General features: G+C 33.3%; 2 protein-coding genes and 1 pseudogene across 2 annotated transcripts; 1 reads left to right on the forward strand and 2 right to left on the reverse strand.

Annotated features, from left to right (window-relative positions):
• The first annotated feature begins 2,949 nt into the window (after window positions 1–2,949).
• On the forward strand, window positions 2,950–6,363 carry LOC111618564 (annotated as a pseudogene).
• Window positions 6,364–7,696: 1,333 nt separating this feature from the next.
• Window positions 7,697–14,186, reverse strand: LOC111618565. Its single transcript, XM_023360123.1, has 7 exons — window positions 14,024–14,186; window positions 13,734–13,851; window positions 11,386–11,511; window positions 11,226–11,280; window positions 10,501–10,584; window positions 9,984–10,034; window positions 7,697–7,761 (listed from the first exon to the last, which is right to left on the reverse strand). The coding sequence occupies exons 1-7, from the start codon at window positions 14,047–14,049 to the stop codon at window positions 7,697–7,699; spliced, it is 525 nt and encodes a 174-aa protein (XP_023215891.1). The 5' UTR covers window positions 14,050–14,186.
• Window positions 14,187–20,302: 6,116 nt separating this feature from the next.
• On the reverse strand, window positions 20,303–21,228 carry LOC111618590. The gene is made up of 3 exons (XM_023360144.1): window positions 21,203–21,228; window positions 21,005–21,139; window positions 20,303–20,863 (listed from the first exon to the last, which is right to left on the reverse strand). Exons 2-3 carry the CDS (start codon window positions 21,114–21,116, stop codon window positions 20,430–20,432), a joined length of 546 nt encoding a protein of 181 aa, XP_023215912.1. The 5' UTR covers window positions 21,117–21,139; window positions 21,203–21,228; the 3' UTR covers window positions 20,303–20,429.
• Window positions 21,229–21,245: the final 17 nt, after the last annotated feature.

Here is a 21,245-nt window from a genome sequence, read left to right on the forward strand (position 1 = left end):
CCGTATATTTTTTAATATTTTTAAAAAATTTGGAGACTTAAAAAACATTCCAAAAATTCAAAAAAAAATGTAAAACTATATTACTTTTCAATAAAATTAACTGAATTAAGTTTGAATACAAGTTTATTTTAAGCTTTTATATGAATTTCTTTCAGACATTCGAAGTAATTTATTAAGCAGCCTATTTCTTTTAATTTCTGCAAACCTTTTTTATGCGGTTTTAAGTTAATTTTAATTCGTTGTTTCGGTTTTATGCGATTTTAGAAAATTATGGAACGTATCCCTACTTTTTCAAGGCAAGTAAAGTCTTTTTTTATGCGAATTTCTTTTTATGCACTTTTCTGTAGAACGTATCCACCGCATAAAACGAGACCTTACAGTAATGCAATTTCGTTTCGTTTGTTAAGTTATGGCAACGCAACACTTGCACGATCTGCCTAGGGGAGATGCCTTCCGGGAAGACTTTTTAAGGGAAACTGGCCCCTATTTAGGCGTTACAGACGTGAAGAAAACCCGGAAAACTCCACGTAGCCAGCCCTTCCGAGCGAGGCGCAAACCCACGAACGAACACCCAGTGTTCAGGATACGAAGACCACTTGGCCACTGATGGGCACGTAATGCAACTAGGTGTTTCCGCAGGAAAGAGAGAGAACTAGAGGAACTGACATCAAAATCACGTAACAACAGTAGCCAATTACTGTGATGATTCACTTCCATTTCTAATCCCATGTTTCTTATCAAACCCATCGTGAATTCATCCAGATTTATAGTGAGGCGGCTGAGTGGTAAAGAATGGTGCCCGACATATCAATATAAAGATATTCCTTAAAAAATTCCTATTATTCGACCCGTCCGGATTTGATCCCAGAAACCCAGAGGAGTAAACTGACAACAACAGCTTTGGCCATCTGCCATCAAGTTTTAAAGAATTAGAAAATATAATTTGCGTGTTCAAATTCAAAAATAGCTGGCTCATAAGCTAAGAATGCAGCGCTTAAATTTGATGCTTAAAACTATAGTATACTGCCGTGAATAATTTATTTATTTGTATCACTGTGCTACATTACAAAAAACAAACTGTATAATCATGGAAAAAATATATAACTCTTAGGCTGTGTACACATTAGGCGTTTTGCGTTGCGTTAAACGCGCGTTAGCTCGGCGTTCGACGACCATTTAGTGGAGCGTGCGCTCCACTAAACGAATGTACAACAACATGGCAGCACATATATCTAAAAGCGCGCGGCTGACGCCCGCAAAACGCGCGTTCTAACAAAAATCTATCAACGCGCGTTTGATGCGCGCTTGGCCAGAAACGCGCGTTTGAGTATGTATACCTGTGCAGAACTCTTGGTTCTTTAAAACGTGCGTTACCAAAACGCGCGTTTAAAAACGCCTAATGTATACACAGCCTTAAGCCGTGAAGTGCTTGAAGCGCTCGAAGCGGCAGAAATATTTATTACGCCACTATCGTAGCATTAGACCTATCGGCAGCACAAGGACCAGTATTTCTATCGATTCTGTTAATAATAAATTTTGCCGTTTCGTTTTTCTTAAAAAAATTCTTATTTCAAAATGTAATTTAAAAGAAATGCTTCTTTATAGAGTTATGTCGAAAGCGATTATCAGTTTTTTCAAGAAAAGGCAACGGCGCTCGTTTCTTCAAAAAAAAAAAAAAAAAAAAAAGCGAGTATTCGGCGGAAAGTGGCAAGGCCTCATAAATATCAAACTCTGTCAGATATTTCGCATGAAATTCGTTCTCGCCCGAGATATTTCTCATTTCTCGCTTGTTTGCGGTTTTCCTTTGCGAGAACTATATTCTGCGACTTATACATACGCGAATCCAATATCGAGCGATATAATCTTAATGCACGCGAGGCGAAAAATGTAAACTAAAAAAATATCGTAAAAGTTCATGCACGCGCTTGTTACGTCACGATAATTTCATCGGCTGCAACAATAATTAACGTACTGTATATTGTTTTGTAAGAGAAGAAGAAATGTTAGCATTGTTCTAACATTCAATAAAAGGCCGTGGAGAGAAGAGACGAAAGAATTTCGGCAAGTTATCGAAATTTTTTTAGCAATTCTAAACAAATTATATTGATCGATAGTTTTTACGATTTTGTCGACGATTGCTAAGGCCAGTAGCGCGTTATCCTCGGGTCCTAATTTGCCACCAGGTAGGCAAGGCACTTGCCCGGGGCCCGTAATTAATTGGGGCCCATAATAGGTTCTAAAATGTTTAGAACCTATTATGGGCCCCGTTGTTTTATTAGTATTGCGAATTACTATATTATTAGCGCCATATTTAAGGGTTAATAATTAAGAATGACATTACCTACTGCTCCGAAAACTAACAACATCACTGAGAATTAGATAATGTTCGTATATGCGCATTAGATTATTATTTGTACTAATACAAAATTTGCAAAGGGGCCCGTAAATATTATTTTGCCTAGGGCCCGCGAACGTCTAAATTAGGCCCTGGTTATCCTACGGGTAAAAAGGGCAATTTCTTCGGGACCTCTACCAATAGAGAGCTCCAAACCAATCTTTTATAAGAAAATGTTTGCACAGAAGAAAAACGTTTGAAGTCAACACTGTACGTGGGGCCCACTAATTCAAATTTTCTTAAGGTTACCGTAAAACCATAACTCACTACTGTTACAGGCCCAATACGATCTACTCGTTTTAAACTTTTGTTTTTAACATACTTTACTTAACACTTAACAAATGCTTTCTTTATTTAAAAAGATCCATATTATATTCATTGAAATTTTATTTATTTTGATTCCTATCACCTGTAATATTTTCTGAAATATTTTTGAAACACATCGAAATTAAAAGTCGTTATAATTTATTTATCTTCAGTTCTTACATTAATTAGCTTTTTTCTTTTGATTCAACGTCCATTGGACATTAACAGGATACTTTTCTGTGATCATAATGAGGGTAACGCCTCGCCCATCTCAAACGAGATTCACTTATTAATTAACTTTCTTTCATGGCGGATTTTTGTGATAGATGATTTTAATAATATAATGCTACAGTATTAAATTCGGGTAAAATTAACCTATATTAATTTCATCTCATACAGTATGTACTGGTACATCTTAAAAATGTATATATGTAACATGGTCGCAATTTTACGATTTTTATGATGTTGCCATGGGAGTATCATCAGCATTAAGATATCCATGACCAAGATCAATATATCCTATATATTCTATTATATATCCTTCTTTCCCATTTCAATCAGCTTGTTTTTTTAATTGCCATTTCATCAATAATTAACTATTTCTGGATATTTATTGCCTTCATTACCAAAAAGCTGATGTTTTAATAGATCACGAAACAGTCCATTATAGTTATTTTCTATCATTATAGCATCAGATTTAGAAAGCATTTCTTCGAGCTTTTGAATAATGTTTTTTGAATTGACAATCTTATTTGAATTTCTTTTATTAGACTGCTATATTTAGGTTTCTTTTGTAACCTTTCACATTTATATCTTGTTAAAAATTAACATTTCATGCACCTTCTTTGGAGATGGCAAATAATATGTGTGATCACGAGAGCCTGATAATTCATATTCTATCTTTGAATTTTTTCTTTACAGGCTTTTGAAATAGGGTCTTTAGATGTTGGTTTTCTTTTTGAACATTTTATTGCAGGGATTTTTTGAAGATGTGAAGGAAATGAAAAAATTGTAGGAACAGAATTTGGTTGTAAATATCTTCTATTACTATTATAACTGAAGCATACTTCTTAAAAATGAGATGAACAAATTCTATTATTATTGTTTGATTTCCAATGATAGCGTGGCATTAGTTTAAGCCATTTCTTAAGAAGGCATTCGTCAATGAGAAGAAACTTGACAAAGAAAAAGTTTTATTTTAAATTTCACTATCACAAGAAGGAATCTGATTTACTTATCACTGATATTAATTAACCACTGTAAAATTCATAATTTGATACATATAACGCTTCTATCCAAAACATTTCTAATTATTTAAATTTTTATAAATTAGACACAGTTTGAAAATAAGTTCGACACTTTTCGTTTACTTTTATTAAATTACATTAACCATTAAACATTTTATTCGACATAGAAAAGTATAGTGTGAGCAAAATTAATAATTATAACTTATTTGTGAAATAAAATTCCCCAACCTTTTTTGTAACCGTTGGTACAATTGATAGCAGCACAAAAATATCTGTTATTTATTTCGTTGATCTTCCGTATGAATTCGACATCTATTGTGAGATATTCGAAATTTTAAAAATTGAAGTTTCGAACATTATCGTTCTAACATTCCATTTTGGAATTCTGATTCGTTAAAGAAAACCTGAAGCCATTTTCGGCCTCAGGTTTTGAAGGCCGAAAATGTTCGGAATTTGTCGTTAAAGTTCTGTTACTGGTTATTAAAGATTTTGTTTTTATTTGATTACTCCCGTAATTTGAGAAGGAGTTAGTTATAATTCAACTGAAGTTACACACTTGTCATCTCGATTGGTTTTCGTATTTTCAGATCCAATCGTACTTCGCCTGGATTCCTTCCGGAGAAGTGCCTAAATCTGGAACTCATAATGAAAAACATCGTAAAAAACAACTAATTATACAACTTCCCGATCAAGACTTTCCTATGAAATTCTGTAAGGAGTATCAACAGTTTTATATAGACTTTATTAACGAAAGCGATAAAACAGCAACGAATATCGCTTATGTCAAAAGTGCTGTGGAACGTACTTCGGTAAGGATGCAAAAAAGAATATTTAAATTTTACTTCAATTAAAGCGATTTTTCTATATTCAAGAATGATACGGTTGTGGAGGGACCGTTAGATACGTGGAGATTTAGCAGTAGTCAATTCGAAATTAGGTGAAGAGAATCCATTCCATCCGAGTAGTTTCGTGTGTTCGGTATGTGGTGAATTATTGGTGGATTTGATTTGTTGTGCTCTAGAGGGAATAATTTGCTGTCAACGTCCAGTGGCGTAGCGAACATAACTGGCGCTCGGGGCACGACACTTTATTGGCGCCCCCTCCTCCTTCCCCTCCCCCTCCAGAAACACATATAGTTTGTCTTGGAGACCATTTGGGAGCCCCTCTGCGATTGGCGCCCGGTGCATGATACACCCCCTTGCACACCCTCGCTACGTCACTGTAAACGTCATTACGAGGAACGAATAAGACCTCGATGCGCGGCCTGCGACGAGATGACAGATTTTAGATTATTTTTTAAAAATTCACAAATAAAAAAATTAATATCGTACTCTTGGATTTTCAGCTGATTTTTGGGGAATACATCAAATCAATGTCAAAAGACTAAATCATTTTTGCCATTGAAAATGCGACAAACCTCTAAGTAGTCAGAAACTTGTTGTAAAGGATGATCGTTCATTCTTCACTCGCTGTTACGAAGAAGTGTATTGTAATATTTGCCACAAATGTGGAAGAACAATAGGAATACATTCCAACGTAAGATATTAACAAATAAAAATTAAACTATCTATGAAATTAATAAAAAAATTCTTTTTAGATTCTCTGTTACAAAGATAAACATTGACACGAAGAATGTTTTGTATGCAATAAATGCCGCATTCCATTGATAGAAAGACCCTTCGCTTGGAAAAATATCCAAATCTACTGCGAAGCGTGTTGCAACGCAGCTTTCGCTTCCAGATGCGACAAATGTGGCCAAATATTTCGAGCGGGTAAAGAAACATTTGGATATTCTCGTAATTTAAAACCGACGTAAAAATATATTTAAAATTTAATTTTTAGGTACAAAAATGTTAACGTACCGAGACAAGTAATAGCACAAAGCCTGCTCTAACCTCGTAGGCAGCAAAGACTTCGTTCAAATAGGTAACGACATACATTGCAATAATTGTTACCAACAAAAGTTCAGTTTACCTTGCTTCGAGTGCCATCAAATTGTTACCACCGACGATGTTATTTATGGCAACAAAGACGATAAACTGTATTGTGTCGAAGGCTTCGGAAATTTGTTTGCAAAAAAGATGCTGCGGCTGCAATATATTTATAGGCATTAGTGAAACGCGCTATGCATCTTTCGAAGGCCGAAATTGGCATAACGATTGCTTCTTGTGTGCCGTGTGCAAAGCATCGCTAGTGGAAAAAATCTTTTTACAGACTGAACGGATGTGTTGTGCCCGGGATGCATAAAACCGAAAATAACGATGTGATGCGTTATTCATTAAATTCGCATAACAAAATCGAAATGAATTACACTATTTCGATAGAACTAAAATAATAATAATAAAATTTAAAATCTCAGTATTATCAATTTTGTATTTTAGTTTAACACCAGCAGACGATATTCATATTTTTGTATTTCCGTATATTTTTTATAATACAACTAGCTTACCTGTCGCGCATTGCTGCGATCTCAGAAGAAAGGAAATTTAAGCAAACTCGTTATGATAAAATTCAATTTACATTTTATCATTTTTATTGAAACTTATTATTATTATTCATTTTCATCGGTAAAACATTTCAAAGTGTCGTTTCAATTCTATTTATTTATTGGAGCGCTTGTGGATACACGATAGTTTTTGTTTTTCCGTCTGGTGCGTACACGAATAAATCAGGTTTTCCGACGCGTGAGCAGGCCACATACAGTTGTCCACGCGAGAAGCACGGATTCTCCAAATTTAGCACATACACTCGCAGCGATTGTCAGAAGTGCGATATTCCCCATTTATATATATATTTTTATCCTTTATAATTTTAATTATTTAATTGCTTCTTCCTCTCTTCCTTGGCATGTTTTGAAATTTCTGATAGTTGGGTAATAAACCGTTTTATTGTAATTTGTCTTTTTAAATTGTTTTGAGTCGATATTAAAATTTGGAAAAGGGGGATTCCTAGATCGGTAAAATAGGCGAATTTCCTCCTACGACTTCGGTTGTTGTTCGGGATACAGTTAAGGTTTTAACAAAGTTCGAGCGAATACATAATTAGCAAAAAAAGTTAAAATAAAGTGATTAAACAAAAATTATTACAAATATCGTAAATAACAGTTCACAAATGCATATATAGAGATATTTTTTGAAATAGGGGGAAATGGTCTTCACAATTTGAAATCGATCGAACACACTGTCTCGATACACTCGTATAAACGCGCGCCATCTATCGTGGGTTAAATGTACTATGCCAGAAACCTTCGCGGGAGTGTATTAAAAAACTTTCCTAAGTTTTATGGCAATCGTACTATGCCACAAACCTGCGCGAGAGTATATTAAACAACTTCCCAAAGTTTCATGGCAATCGGATAAACGGCGTGGTAATGCATGAAGGACAGACAGACACACACACAGACATACATTCATTTTTATATATATAGATTGAGTGAGTGAAATCAAAAACGACTCCATCGTTTTAAATAATTTTTATTAATATTTTTATTTATTGTAAAAGAAGACGTTATTATAGTAATTTTTCTCAATTCCTTTACAAATTGCTACAATTGATATAACATCAGTTGCAGCAAATTATAAATGTTTGGTCTTTTACTTTTCCGACTTGTTATGTACAGTAAGTAACACGGGAAAGTATTGGAACAGGTTCGAATTTGACTCCCCGTTTTCTTTTTTGTAAATCTCGATGGCTTTTTTGGGGGATTCAGGAGATTCCCTCAACACAAAGAAAAGTAAAAAGGGGGAATTTAATGGTAGCGTTTTTTTTTCTTCTTAACATTTTCATTCTTAATAAATAATGACAATGCATCATCTGCAAATAGATGCATATATTAAAATACAATTTATTTATAATCAATTAAGTCTAAAAATGATGATCATAATATAAAAATTTAATCTATTGCTAATGCAAAAATAAAAATTAACTTTCATAGAAAGCAATGATGATAATGATATTGGAACTAGATAAATAACTATAATACACACTGATTTAAGAACATAAAGCCTAAAGCTAAGATAAATGAAGCCTTTACCATATTTAAATTTCAGGCTCCTTTATAATATATATTATTTATATTTATACTTATAATCTTGATTCCTAGCTAAAAATATGAACTAACAGAACACTTTTTTAGCCAATATAGTTTTTAAATTCAATTCAACAACAAAATATTGTTAATGAAAAACTTATTATATCTCTGTACAATAAATAAACTAAAACTAGTTAGTAGTTGCATATTATTTATTGAGATTTTTTTCACGTCATTAAAAAATATTTATAGTAAAAACAAGGCTTGCCTTGACCAATTTAAACAAGTGTTATTCTAGTGCCCAGGATACCATAACACAAGAAATGAAGAAAACACCGTTAATTTCAGGTTTTGGACTGAAGAATTAAGAAATTATAATTTAGATATGAGTAAAGTTGCCACTTTTTCACATCATCTAATCTGGAGATTGAAAAAAGAAAAAAATCATAAATTGCCATTTGTATTCCTCAAAGCACAGATTATGTCTTTGCAATTTTTGGGTCCCAAGGAACAACTTTAAATAATGAAGAATATGCTGAGATTCTCAGAATAAAGCATTGCTGTATTTACATAAACATAACTCACTAGTGTGAAGTAGTTTCTATCATATCAATGTTTAACCACATACTGCCAATATTGTGCAGCCAATGTTATAATTAGAGCTGAGGCCCTCATATTAGCCAATTATACAGGCATTTCATTTCTGCAAAAGTTGTAACCTAAAGCAGGTCTTAGACATAGACTGAAAGCATTTGTTTTTCTGCATTTTCATCACTCTGCTGGGAAAATTTCAAGGTTACAGAGTTTTTACCTGTATATTATTGCCCAGTTTTGTGGAGGATCAAACTTTTTTCTAAAACTCAACATAAGACTTTGTGGACATGCTGTATTTCTATTTAAAATGACTGCAAGGAAGCTCTGAAAGTAAATTATTTCACATTTGATGAGATACACAGTCATAATACTCTCTGACTTTTGTCTAAAAATGGATTCTAGAAAACATATGACACATGCATCTAGCAATGACAATGTGTAGAGGTAGTGTTCTCTCCAAAAATGTTTTCTTGTTGTGTGATAAATAAAAACTGTCAGGAAGATCCCTCGTGTTAATAACTTTATTTTATCTTGAACAAGGTTATTGACGATAGCTTTGGTGTCCCAGTCTGAAATTGGTCGTCCAGCTGTTTTGGAATTATCATTATTTTGTCCGCTTTTTTGTTTAAAAAAAAAAACTATATAAATTAATCTAATTTGACTTTCCCCCATTGTTTACTTACAGACTTGTATTAATTTTTTATAAAAAAAAAACATTGAACATGTCTATGTGAACACATCTTTTTTAAACTTGGTGCATAAACAGAATAGTATAATATTTTTATGTTAAAATAGCATTTTTGCCTACTTTATTTAAGGTTTCATCAGTTAAATAATATTTCAAACAGAATAAACAGTACAAATTTGAGAAATATTACAGAAATTTCAAAATGCATTTCAAAAGAAAAATTATATGTCACAACATCAAAAGTCCATATATTTATTGTTTTTTTAAACATATTCACTTTCTATAATTGGGTTAAAATATTTTAAAGATATTCACAGAGATATGATACAATAATTTTAGATATGTTCACATAGAGGTATTAATTGATCTATTGAAAAGAATACACTATTTGTTTAAATTCTGCATGTTCTGGTAAACGTTTATGCATTAAAAATTGGGATTGAGCTTCACTTGAGAAATATAAGTCACACCTTTTGTATATAGGTATATATTTCTTCTGAAGTAGGGCAGCAATAAAAATTAGTCAGATGGGATGATCGAGTGAAAAGGACCTGGGAAGAACACTGAGAGTAGAGTATTTCAAGTATGATAAGTTCTCAAAAGACAAAAATCAATAAAGAAAAATCTAGTATTATCATACAGATTAAACGATTAAACTTTGTATATTAGAAAATTCTTATTTTTAAAGTGTTAATTTATTAAAATCTTAAAAAAATAACTTACTTGAACCAAACGGCAGAAATCGTTGTCTTAAATTTTCAAAATTGGCTATATCTTTATTAACATTTTTAACATTGAATTCATTTGGCAAATCCAAAGTCTCAACTACTTCTAAATAATTCTTAANACACTATTTGTTTAAATTCTGCATGTTCTGGTAAACGTTTATGCATTAAAAATTGGGATTGAGCTTCACTTGAGAAATATAAGTCACACCTTTTGTATATAGGTATATATTTCTTCTGAAGTAGGGCAGCAATAAAAATTAGTCAGATGGGATGATCGAGTGAAAAGGACCTGGGAAGAACACTGAGAGTAGAGTATTTCAAGTATGATAAGTTCTCAAAAGACAAAAATCAATAAGGAAAAATCTAGCATTATTGTACAGATTAAATGATTGGACTTTGTATATTAGAAAATTCTTATTTTTAAAGTGTTAATTTATTAAAATCTTAAAAAAATAACTTACTTGAACCAAACGGCAGAAATCGTTGTCTTAAATTTTCAAAATTGGCTATATCTTTATTAACATTTTTAATATTCAATTCATTTGGCAAATCCAAAGTCTCAACTACTTCCAAATAACCCCTAAAAGATACTGGCACTATAATGAAAAAAATGCATTATATAGTAAAAATAACTAAATATAGGGTGTTTCAAAAACAGCTTCATGATTATAGGGTTATATTATATATATATTGATGAAAAGATAGAAGAAACATACAGTATAATTTTAGAACATTGAAATGTAGTCAAACACTGAGTTTTACATTCATTGACTTTTTATGGTTCAACATCACTTTCATTTCTTATGTGGTGGATGTCCGATCTACAGTGAATTTCTTCCCACATAATGTTTCTCTCAAGTGTCATTGAGCAATTGCAATAGTATTTTGAATTCAGAATTCAACCACATTTATAGGTGAGGGTGGCATGTACACTCAATTTTTAACAAATTCTCACAAGAAAACATCTAAAAGTGTTACATCTGGGGAATGAGGTGGCCGTGTTATTAGTGCGCTCCGACGAATCCACAGTTCTGGAATTGATTAATTAATCATACTATAGTGGAAGTTTCAGTGCAAAAATTTACGTAAATGAAACTTGATGAGTGTTACTAAATTTATGCATTTAAAAATATTGTGTAATCCTTTGAATAAATTCTCTTACAAAGTTGTAAAGACAATTTTGGAACACCCTGCATTTTATAAATATAATAATCTTTCAGATATATTTATATATTACCTGGTTTTAATTTGTTATGTTCCTTAGACGGAAGAATTAATTGATAATTTAAAAGCTGAAAGAACAAATAAAAAACATTAACCAAATTATTAATAAATAATTCTTTAAATAATTCAAAACAGTTTTACAAAACACACAAATACTATTAAATACAATTTACATTTTCAGGTATAATTTCTGTGGCTGATATCTCATGATTTTTTCCATCTTGTAAACTGTTTTCACCTTTAAAAACTGTTCTCTTATTCAAAGAGATTCTTTTATTCTCTAATGATGAAATATCCATCTGAAATAAAATACATAACAATTAAATATAATAAATAAAATTAACGATTAACTCAATTTTTCTAATAAAACCCAAATTCTTTTTCCTTGGCATGCATTCATTTAAATTTAAATTAACTGTTTCTCTATCACTTTCAAGTAATTAAGTCCATTATTAGGAGAGTCATTGCAACAGAACTATTCTATGATATTGCTAGTAACTGAAAACTTATATCAGTGGTGCCCAAACTATGGCCCTCAGTCCAAATTCAATCCACAAACCTACTCAACAGATCACTTATAAATGATAGAAATAAGCCTACTGTTTGTATAAATGGAAAATAAAAAATATTTGTGGCCTGCCTAACTATAACTTATGCACAATTTGGCCTCCCAATCAAAAAGTTTGGGCATCACTAACTTATATCCATCATGTCATACCAAAAACATAAAACTGCTGACACTTCACCAATCAATCAACTAAACTTTTCTATTCTGTGTGTAGCATCTTTGTAATCTAAACGATAATTTTGGTAGACGATCAAACAGCAATTAGTTAGAAAAACGTTACGGTTTATTTAAAAGAACACTTTTTTAAAAATTCAGATGCATTTTGGGTTGGCTTGTATTCCCAACCCCTCTTTAGTGCTGTTAAAATTACATAAAACAAGGTGAGTTTCACAACATTGGTAAGTAGAATTTAACATAAACGCAGGTTGACAATAACATAAAAACCTTACATGTTATATAATGGTACAATATAGACATGTGCGACAATATTTTTATTACATGGTTGTATGACTATTTCCTATAATATAAAAAAAGTAAAGGGCGTTGTTGTTTAACACATCATTTACATGAAGAATATATATAACATAGATTATTAATTTCAAAATACAGTATTTATAAACACCTACATTTTTAGTTAAAATGTATTATTCCTGATAAAAAATGGAACAGAGTACAAATTGACAAAGGGTGTTATCCAGTGTTCACCGAGTAACAGTATACCGACAAGTGATGTTATTTAAACCATTCCTAACATTCCGTACAAGAAGGTGTGCTTTAAACAATATTTAACGCATGGAGGTGCTCTCTATTAGTTTATACCATTGGGGGTGGTCTATTGACATGCCTTCTGAAATATTAATTAAGTTATCTTTAGGGTGTTTTTTGATTTCTGTGTGTTCTTTAAATTTCCTTTTATATCGGTCTTTTTCTAAATGTAACACATTTTTATTGTTTTTATTAATTTGGCAATTATTGTCACTTGTGTGGTAGTACCAGGGGGAAGTGTTATGTTTAAGGTGGATGGCAGCTTCATGTTCTTTAATTCTGGTTTCTAGTAACCAGCCTGTTTCACCGATGTAAGTTTTCGGATTTTGACAGTTGCATTCAAGTTTGTAAACAGTTCCTACAGATTTTAGAATGTTAGGTTTGTTATTATGTTGTTTATTAATGTCATGATGGATACTATGAGATATTTTGTTGGTTAAAGATGGTGCCAAACTGATGTCTTTTTTTTAGGATCTTATTACAGCCCTCGAAAATGTTTTTGATATGTTGGAAGGTGATCAAAATGGTAAATTTCATCAAATCCTGACTTTTGAATTGTAAACATTTTGATAAAATGTTAGGAAATGCATACAGCTCATATCTTACTAATATTGCACACAAATGTAAGATGATTATCTTGAGATCATGTGTTGAACCAAATCAGGGTCGTGCAGTAGATTTTCTCAGTATGATGCAAGTCTTTGAAATGCCACTTGTGCCACCCCTTTAATGCTGCTGATGCGGCCACCTCTCTGCATCATAGCACAGCATGGCCCTGAACCAAATTCTCAAACTCAAACAACCAAAAGTTTTTAAAGAACAACAGCAGGACACGTTTTATGAACTGCTGAAAAATGATTCTTGGTGTTTAGAACTTTTGTATGTCAGCAACATTTTAATTATTGGTTTAAAAGGAATCACTATATACTGATGGAAAATCACAGCAACATAATGGAGTGGCACAAATTACGACAAAGCATGCCTGATATTTTCAGTTTCTTACTACACAATGCAAAAATATTTGCAAGGTGTGAGTGGCACATGCAGGCACATGCACCTCATGCCTTATACCTCAGCAGTTGCCCAGTTGCCAATGTATTGCTAAAGATCTGACTATTGGAAATGTTTTAAAAACTATATTTCTATTTACCTCAATATGATATGATATGTTTAAAAGTGTTAGAAGGCCTCAATAGGTGTTTGAATTAGCCAGAGTTCATTATCTTCATTTTTGACATCTTCTTCGCATAATTCGTCTTTAATTTCAAAATTAATCTCTTTAAAACCTTCAGGGCATTTAAATTTACTAGTGGGAAAAACATCAAATTTATAAAGTTAACATGAAAATTTAAAATCAAAATCAAAAATATTTAATCTTAGCAGCACATTTATAAACTAAAGGACCGTGTAACTCAGCATAATAATTTTAATTATTAATTGAAGGGAATTAATACGCCACGAAATTCAAAGAAACTCACCCGGTATTTACAATTGACTGAGACATTTACAATACAATTAACAATTTTAGTTATTGTATATAATTACAGTATATATAATACATATATAAATATAATTTTAATATACACGTGCTCGAAAGATTCTAACGTGTAATTGGGTATTCTTATCTATTGCTATTGATCCTTAGACCACGTGGTTATGTATATTTACCGTTGCCAGTTTCACACACTGTAAACATAAAATAGTTATATTGTAAATTATTTTGTGCTTAAAAGAAATTTAGATTCAATAAAATCAAAATTTAGGAAATATGATTAATAAAATAAAATCCATTTATTTATTACGGATTAGTTATATTTTTAAAATTTTTCTCGTCGTACGGACACCCTCTAAGTTTGATTTTCTTTGTAAACTGCAAGGCAAGACGTGGATGATTTCCAGGGAGGACTTTCTAAAGTAAGTCGTTTACTATCGTCTGTACAGTATGTAAATTAGTACCGTAAGTCTAATACAGTACTGTAATTTTATACATTTCTTGTGAAAAAAACATTTTTTATTCAACGGCCATAAAAATTACTTCTATTAATGATGTCTCCAAAGTTCAACGAAGTTTTCGCAGAAAAATAACTTATCAGAAAATGCGGCCGCGGTTTGGGTCGCTGCTCCGCGACGAAAACAAGCTTGAGCAATGGCGTTGTCGAACGGTGCACACTCGATAAGTAATCCTACAAGTTTTTGTTTATAGCATAGTTTATACGGATTATTCCCCCAAAAATATACGTATTTTGGAAATGTTGAGTCGAATTAGTCTAGAATCGATTAATTTTATGAAATGAAAACTTTTCAAACAGCCGTAGTCCGTAAACTTCACACGTTGCGGGCTGTGATTGGCAAGGCTCCTAAAACAAAGGTCGGAATTAGCGGCTCGCGAGCCGCATGTGGCTCTTTGCATAGACGTTTGCGGCTCTTCGGACAAACTCCAATTTCACCTCACCTCATTTCACCGCAGCCTTATAACTTATGAGTTTATGTTATGAGATAAAGCCGCCGAACAAACTTCGACCCGTACGCTGTCCGCACATGACCACACTCGCGTTGATCAATATGTGTCGCATAAGAGTGGTAGCATTTGAAGCATATCTATATATATCACACATTGAACGCGTGTCCGTCCATCCGTGTAACGTTATGCCAAAAACGTCCGCTACAGGCGCCCCTGTCGTGTGTCGTATTTCGCACATTTAAATTAATATGCGGCTCTCTGGTACTTTTGTTATCCTGTTTTCATGACAATTTGGCTCTTCTCACTTGACAAAGTGCCGACCCCTGTCCTAAAACATCAATTGCATAAAAAACGAAACGTATCTACCGTGTTATGGGGGGGGTCGACTGTATTATCAATTTTGTATTTTAGTTTAACACCACGCAGACGATATTAATATTTTTGTATTTCCGTATATTTTTTATAATACAATTAAGTGAATGAAATCAAAAACGACTCCATCGTTTTAAATAATTTTTATTAATATTTTTATTTATTGTAAAAGACGTTATTATAGTAATTTTTCTCAATTCATTTATAAATTGCTGCAATTGATATAACATCAGTTGCAGCAAATTATAAATGATTGGTCTTTTTACTTTTCCGACTTGTTATGTACCGTACGTAACACGGGAAAGTATTGGAATAGTATCGAATTTGACTCCCCGTTTTCTTTTTTGTAAATCTCGATGGCTTTTTTGGGGGATTCAGGAGATTCTCTGAACCCAAAGAAAAGTAAAAAGGGGGGAATTTAGTGGTTGCGTGCGTGCTGGTGTCTATTTTGTTTAATATCTCTGAATAGGGTAATGATTAAAAAACGAAATTTGGCATGGTGTCTTGTGCATAAGGGCATGGGCGTAGCTAGGGGGGAGCCTGGGGGGCACGGCCCCTCCCAGAGAACCTGGTGCCCCCCCAGGAAATCACAGCCGAAAAAGTGTTGAGTCGATTTGTAAAAACCTGAAGCTAAAATAAAAGTTTTGAATACTAAAAAAGGGTGAACGGCTTGCTCGGTGCCCAATAATGAACAATAATTTGAAATAATTCAATTTTGTGTCAGGTTGGCCTCCACTAGGCCCCCCATAACAAAACTCTGGCTACGCCCATGCATAAGGGACATTGATGCTATTAAATTTTGGTGGTTAAAGGTCAAGGGGGTTACCTGTCGTATCTCAGTGGGGTCGGACGTAATGAAGATTTTACTCGTTATTACCATCGTTACTGGATGTTTTTTTGTTTTGCGTATTGGCACATTCTCAATAGAACGCAATAATGAATTGTGTAAACTAGCATCTCTTCTGTATGCTCTTTACGTAGAAACTGCGACGACTTGTTACACAAAATGTGTTCTATGCAGTCTTCGTAAGCAGATACTTCTTTAGTGTTTTACAAAGTAGTCATCACAATTCTGTATTAGCAATCATATCTATAGTTTAGGATAAATAATTATTAATTAATCACTGATCACCTTATGACTGCATTTACTTAAAGATGCACAAACGTTTTTATCTTTCATTTACAAATGCACTCTAAGATGGGCTATAAATTAGGCTAAAACTGTTTGTGTATCTTTAATGTTTCTCGGTAGTAATTAGCGATTAATTAATAATTATTTCTTTCTGCTCAGTGTAATTTAGACGTTTTGGATAAATTAACCCACGTCTAATATGTGAAAGCAGTCAATATTGCAGCAAAGTCGTAATGCATTTTGCAGAAACCGTTATTTATGTCAAACTTCAAAGTTCGTGTCCTCTACCCTCCCACTGTTTCTAATATCTTCTTAAAATACGTGGAAAAAGTACATCCACGAAGACATTATCTGCCAGCATTATAGAACAAATTAGTGGATCTAGCGGAGAATTATCGAACGCGCCCTTATATTCTCAATAAAAGAACTACTTTAAAAAAAAATTATTTTCTCCCTGTGGACACTAAGATCTCATTCAAGGTTTGACCGAACCCACAATACCCCAGAATGATGAGGGACAGGTTTGACGTATCCAGAACGAACCATACTCAAAATTTATGGGATGTTTTCCTTATAGTAAATACAGGATCTGAGAGGAATATAAATAGACAATCAACTTTTCGATTATTGACAAATTATCATGTACAAGATTTCAAACAACATAATTTGCCATTTATATTTTGAAGATGACATCACGCAAGTGAGCTTCGTTCCAGTGGCGTAGCGTAGTGGGGGCGGAAAAATTTCACAATAACTAATAATAATATCTTATAAAAATTTGAACCATTTCATTTCATATTTTTGTCGCACCTACGATCGGACCGATTGAAATGAGCACGGAATTTTTCATTACTTATTCTGTGACGAAACTGGATTTTAGTCTTTTAAATTGAGATACCTAAATAAGAGGGCGGCGAAATTTTCCTCCGCCCCGGGCAACTGACACCCACGTTACTCCACTGCTTCGTTCTGTAATAAAATAATGAAACTCTTAATGCAAAAATTCTTCATGCAATCAATTAACATAACCGAAAATATCTTCTACCGCTCTATGCATGTCATACTTTGAAGATATAAAGGGTGTTTACGCATGAATGAAGGTTTTTTTAACAAGTTCCTTTATCGATTCTGCCAGACCCACAGTGTGGCGGACGGATGGTGAAGGACGTACAGTACTACCTTCGAAAAATCCTTGTGTTTTTTTAATCCGTCCGGATTCGATTTCGGGACCCCAGAGCTGTATGTTGCCACCTTAATTGCTCGCCCATCCGGCGTATTTCATAGGTTTTTCGACCCATCTGGATTCATTTCCGGATCCCCAGAGCGATACACTAAGGGTACTACTGTGCACACGCAAGCGAGCGAGAATATGTGACGAGAAGAGGTGATGACGTTTCTCGTTGTCATTAACTACAGTACGACTAAACCGACGCGAGCGAACGGGAGAAAGTGACTTGGAGATGATGAGTCGTCGCCACGTCGCCACAGAGAAGCGTGAATTACTGCACTGTATGGAAGTAAAAATCAAATTGGTTCGACTACGACGCTCACTATTAGCAAATAAAACTTTTGTTATTAGGATTACTTCATAATTAACAGGAACGAATAAATAAGAACGAAAATACGTGTTCCTCAACGAGCTAGAATATACTACATGGAGTGACTGTGACCATAGTTACAGCGCTCTTGGTGGCAACGACGGGTACTATTGACCGCCATCTTACTTTAATTCAAAACATTAAAGTCTATTCCACGTGTTGGGCAGGAATATCACTTTTAAATCTATTTTTTTTTTATCTAAATTTAGTTTGTTTTGTTTGTCCCAAGATTTGAGATTTAGACAATTAGAAATTTAGATTGTTTCATCTCGAATATAGCTATTTTCTACATTTTAAATTAATTATTATAAAGTTTAAACTGGAGAGTGTAGTACTTAATCCTCAATATAACAATATTTTTTATAATTTAAGTACGAGTCATGTCTTGAGGGGCTTTACTCTCGGCAATATCATTGTTTGATCTCAGTAGACCTACACTATAAACAATCTGAACCGTACCATAGTCGGTACGTTGTTGATTTTTTTCGTAGTGTTTTTTTCTTTTGCAGAATATAAATAGTGTTTTCGTGTTTTTATTATAGTTTGTGAAGATTTTGGTTTCGACTTGTGAAAATGTTTACAGTGAAAAACTACATTTTGACTTTTGTCATGTTATGTACCACATTGTTGAAGTTAAAATCCTTCTAAGAGGTAATAAGGAGATAATAATTGTGGAAAATGGAAGAAGTGTTGCATTTGCTCATCAAAAATAGACAAAGAAAACATGCCAGTAAGTGCAAGAGACTGCTATGTAGAAACTGCACCATTAGGATGTGTACAAATTGTGCACTATATCCATCATTTTGGATAACAAAAGTACTGTATAGTAACATGAACTTACCTTTTGTTCGTTATGTTGTAGACAACAACCATAAACACTGAAGCGGTGAGTCCGAAGAGGGATGGATAATTACTAGTGTTGTAACGAATAGTATATTCGGCCTCAGGCCGAATACCGAATATTCAGCCAGGAGCGTGGCCGAATAGCCGAATATTCGGCCAAACTATTCGGCTCGATTAACGCACGTACGAAAATTGGCGCGCAAACCGCATTATGACAAGGATCATGCTCTCTATTGGCCCGCTGTCACTACGCTTCGCCAATCGCGTTAATTCTTGACAGTTGTAGCGGACAGACGAGAGTGTCATGGAAGTATGTGATAAATGATGATATCAAATGTGGATAACAATGAAATGACCTACACGTGTAAATAACGGAAAAAGAACAGAGAAGGACCGCGAAGTGAAATGTGAAAATAAATATGAAATTGAGTTGATAACATAATCGAACAAGTCGAGGCAGCTTATTGGCACGAAATTCGCGGCCGTCAATGCCAAACAATTGTTGTCATAGACTTCGGAAAGTTAAATGCTTGTAATGAAAGTCACTTAGCGTGCACGGGCGAAAGCCTGGGGCCGTTCGGGCTATCAAGCTGTCTCTAATCTGTGAAATCATAACTGTGACTTATATCGACGTCCTATCTGTCTCTTTTCTCCATTATAACCAGGCTGAGTCACGTAATTGTAAAATAGGAACTCTACGACGGAAAAGTGACGAATCGAAAGTATCGTGAGCGCGTATTATGATGTATGCACAGGCATGCATGGATTAGAGCGATAGAGGAAAGAGAAAGGGAAGAGCAGACGAGCGCTTAAAAAGAAGGATAGGCAGGGTCAGACCCTCAGATGTGCGAGGATTCTCCAACGATAGACGTTTACGTGTGCTGATCTTTGTAATTATAAATTGTGAATACATGTGACTAATATTATTTTCTTTTTTATTTTTGCATGTTACAAGTTATAAATAAATATAAACAAACAACACTAACTCGATAACATTAAATCTAAATACCAAAATGATTAATTTACTGTGTTTTTGTTATTGCCGAATAGTGATTAAATATTCGGTATTCGGCCGAATATTGAAAAATAGGCCGAATACCGAATAGTAACCGAATATTCGTTACATCACTAATAATTACCAATCCGAAATGCATTGTTAAATAGGCGAAATAAAGTGAACTGTTTTAAATTAATCTCGGTCTCTGTTAATTGCGGAGACGTGATAAATACACTATAATTGTTGAAAAAATATAAAAATATAAAACAATGGGATCGGTAAGAATACTAAAAATATAATTTCTAAAAGATAGACGAGTAAATTAAAACACTCTTTCTTAGACCGACTTCGAGTGATTTATATTAGCGGACAAATAATAATCAACAAAGATACTTTACTTTAACTAATGTTAATTCTTTTATTTTCATAGTTTTCAAATCACTTTCCAAATGCATTTCGCCGTTACAGCCTCTTCAGTGGATTATCCAACAACCAGACACTTGTTTCCTTTTATACAAATAAATTTTTCCCAGCATGCATCAACGTTAAGACCGACATTCTGATTCAACAAATTTGCATGTTCTATTATACAAAGATGTTCTACCACACGTCTTTTAAACAAATTTTCCATTTTATACAATATTCTTACAGAGTCTCTATTAATTTTACAATTATAATTAACACAATGTTGATACCATGGTGACTCTTGTCTTTTTAGACGAATCGCTGCCTCGTGTTCTTTTAGGCGTATCTCGAGCTTCCGTCCCGTTTCTCCAACATATGATTTCGCTTGTAAACAATCACATGATACCTTGTAGACCACTCCTGCGACGTCAAGCTGATTTCTTACTGTTTTTCGACCTTTAGTATTTATAATATTAATAACATTCGACATTTTATTTTCCTGCTTGGCCACTACACATACAGAAGACTTTTTAAATAAAGGTTTATATCGTTCATAAAAACTATATATATAAGGCATTTTTACATAAATGTTATTATCTATACAATTTTTAACATTATATCTGTAATTTATAAAAGAATTATACCACTTACAAATTTTATTCTTCGGGTAATCATTCAATAAATATTTTCTAAATAATTGTTTAATTTCTTTATTTATATCTTCATAGAGTGTTGTTCTGTTTAGTATTTTCCTCAATTCCATGGTAAAAACGTTTCTCTTAGTTTCTATAGGGCAATAAGATTTATAACTAATTGTTTTTTCTGTATTACACAATTTTTCATACTTACGGAACACCAATTGCGTTTTCTCACGCTTAATAGTCACATCCAA

The sequence above is a fragment of the Centruroides sculpturatus genome, unplaced genomic scaffold (assembly GCF_000671375.1).
Source record: "Centruroides sculpturatus isolate CEXI.00-Female unplaced genomic scaffold, Cexi_2.0 scaffold42, whole genome shotgun sequence".
NCBI classification, from domain to species: Eukaryota; Metazoa; Arthropoda; class Arachnida; order Scorpiones; family Buthidae; genus Centruroides; species Centruroides sculpturatus.

Coding starts and splice junctions, on each gene's coding strand:
- LOC111618565 (XM_023360123.1), bottom strand. CDS start 14,049: ATGTCTCAGTCAATTGTAAATACCGG. Junction 10,035..10,500: donor TATTAAAAATGTTAATAAAG/ATATAGCCAATT, acceptor ATGTTAATAAAG/ATATAGCCAATTTTGAAAAT. Junction 7,762..9,983: donor ATTTCTGCCGTTTGGTTCAA/GTAAGTTATTTT, acceptor ATCTATTTGCAG/ATGATGCATTGTCATTATTT.
- LOC111618590 (XM_023360144.1), bottom strand. CDS start 21,116: ATGGAATTGAGGAAAATACTAAACAGAACAACACTCTATGAAGATATA. Junction 20,864..21,004: donor TTACCCGAAGAATAAAATTT/GTAAGTGGTATA, acceptor CTGTATGTGTAG/TGGCCAAGCAGGAAAATAAA.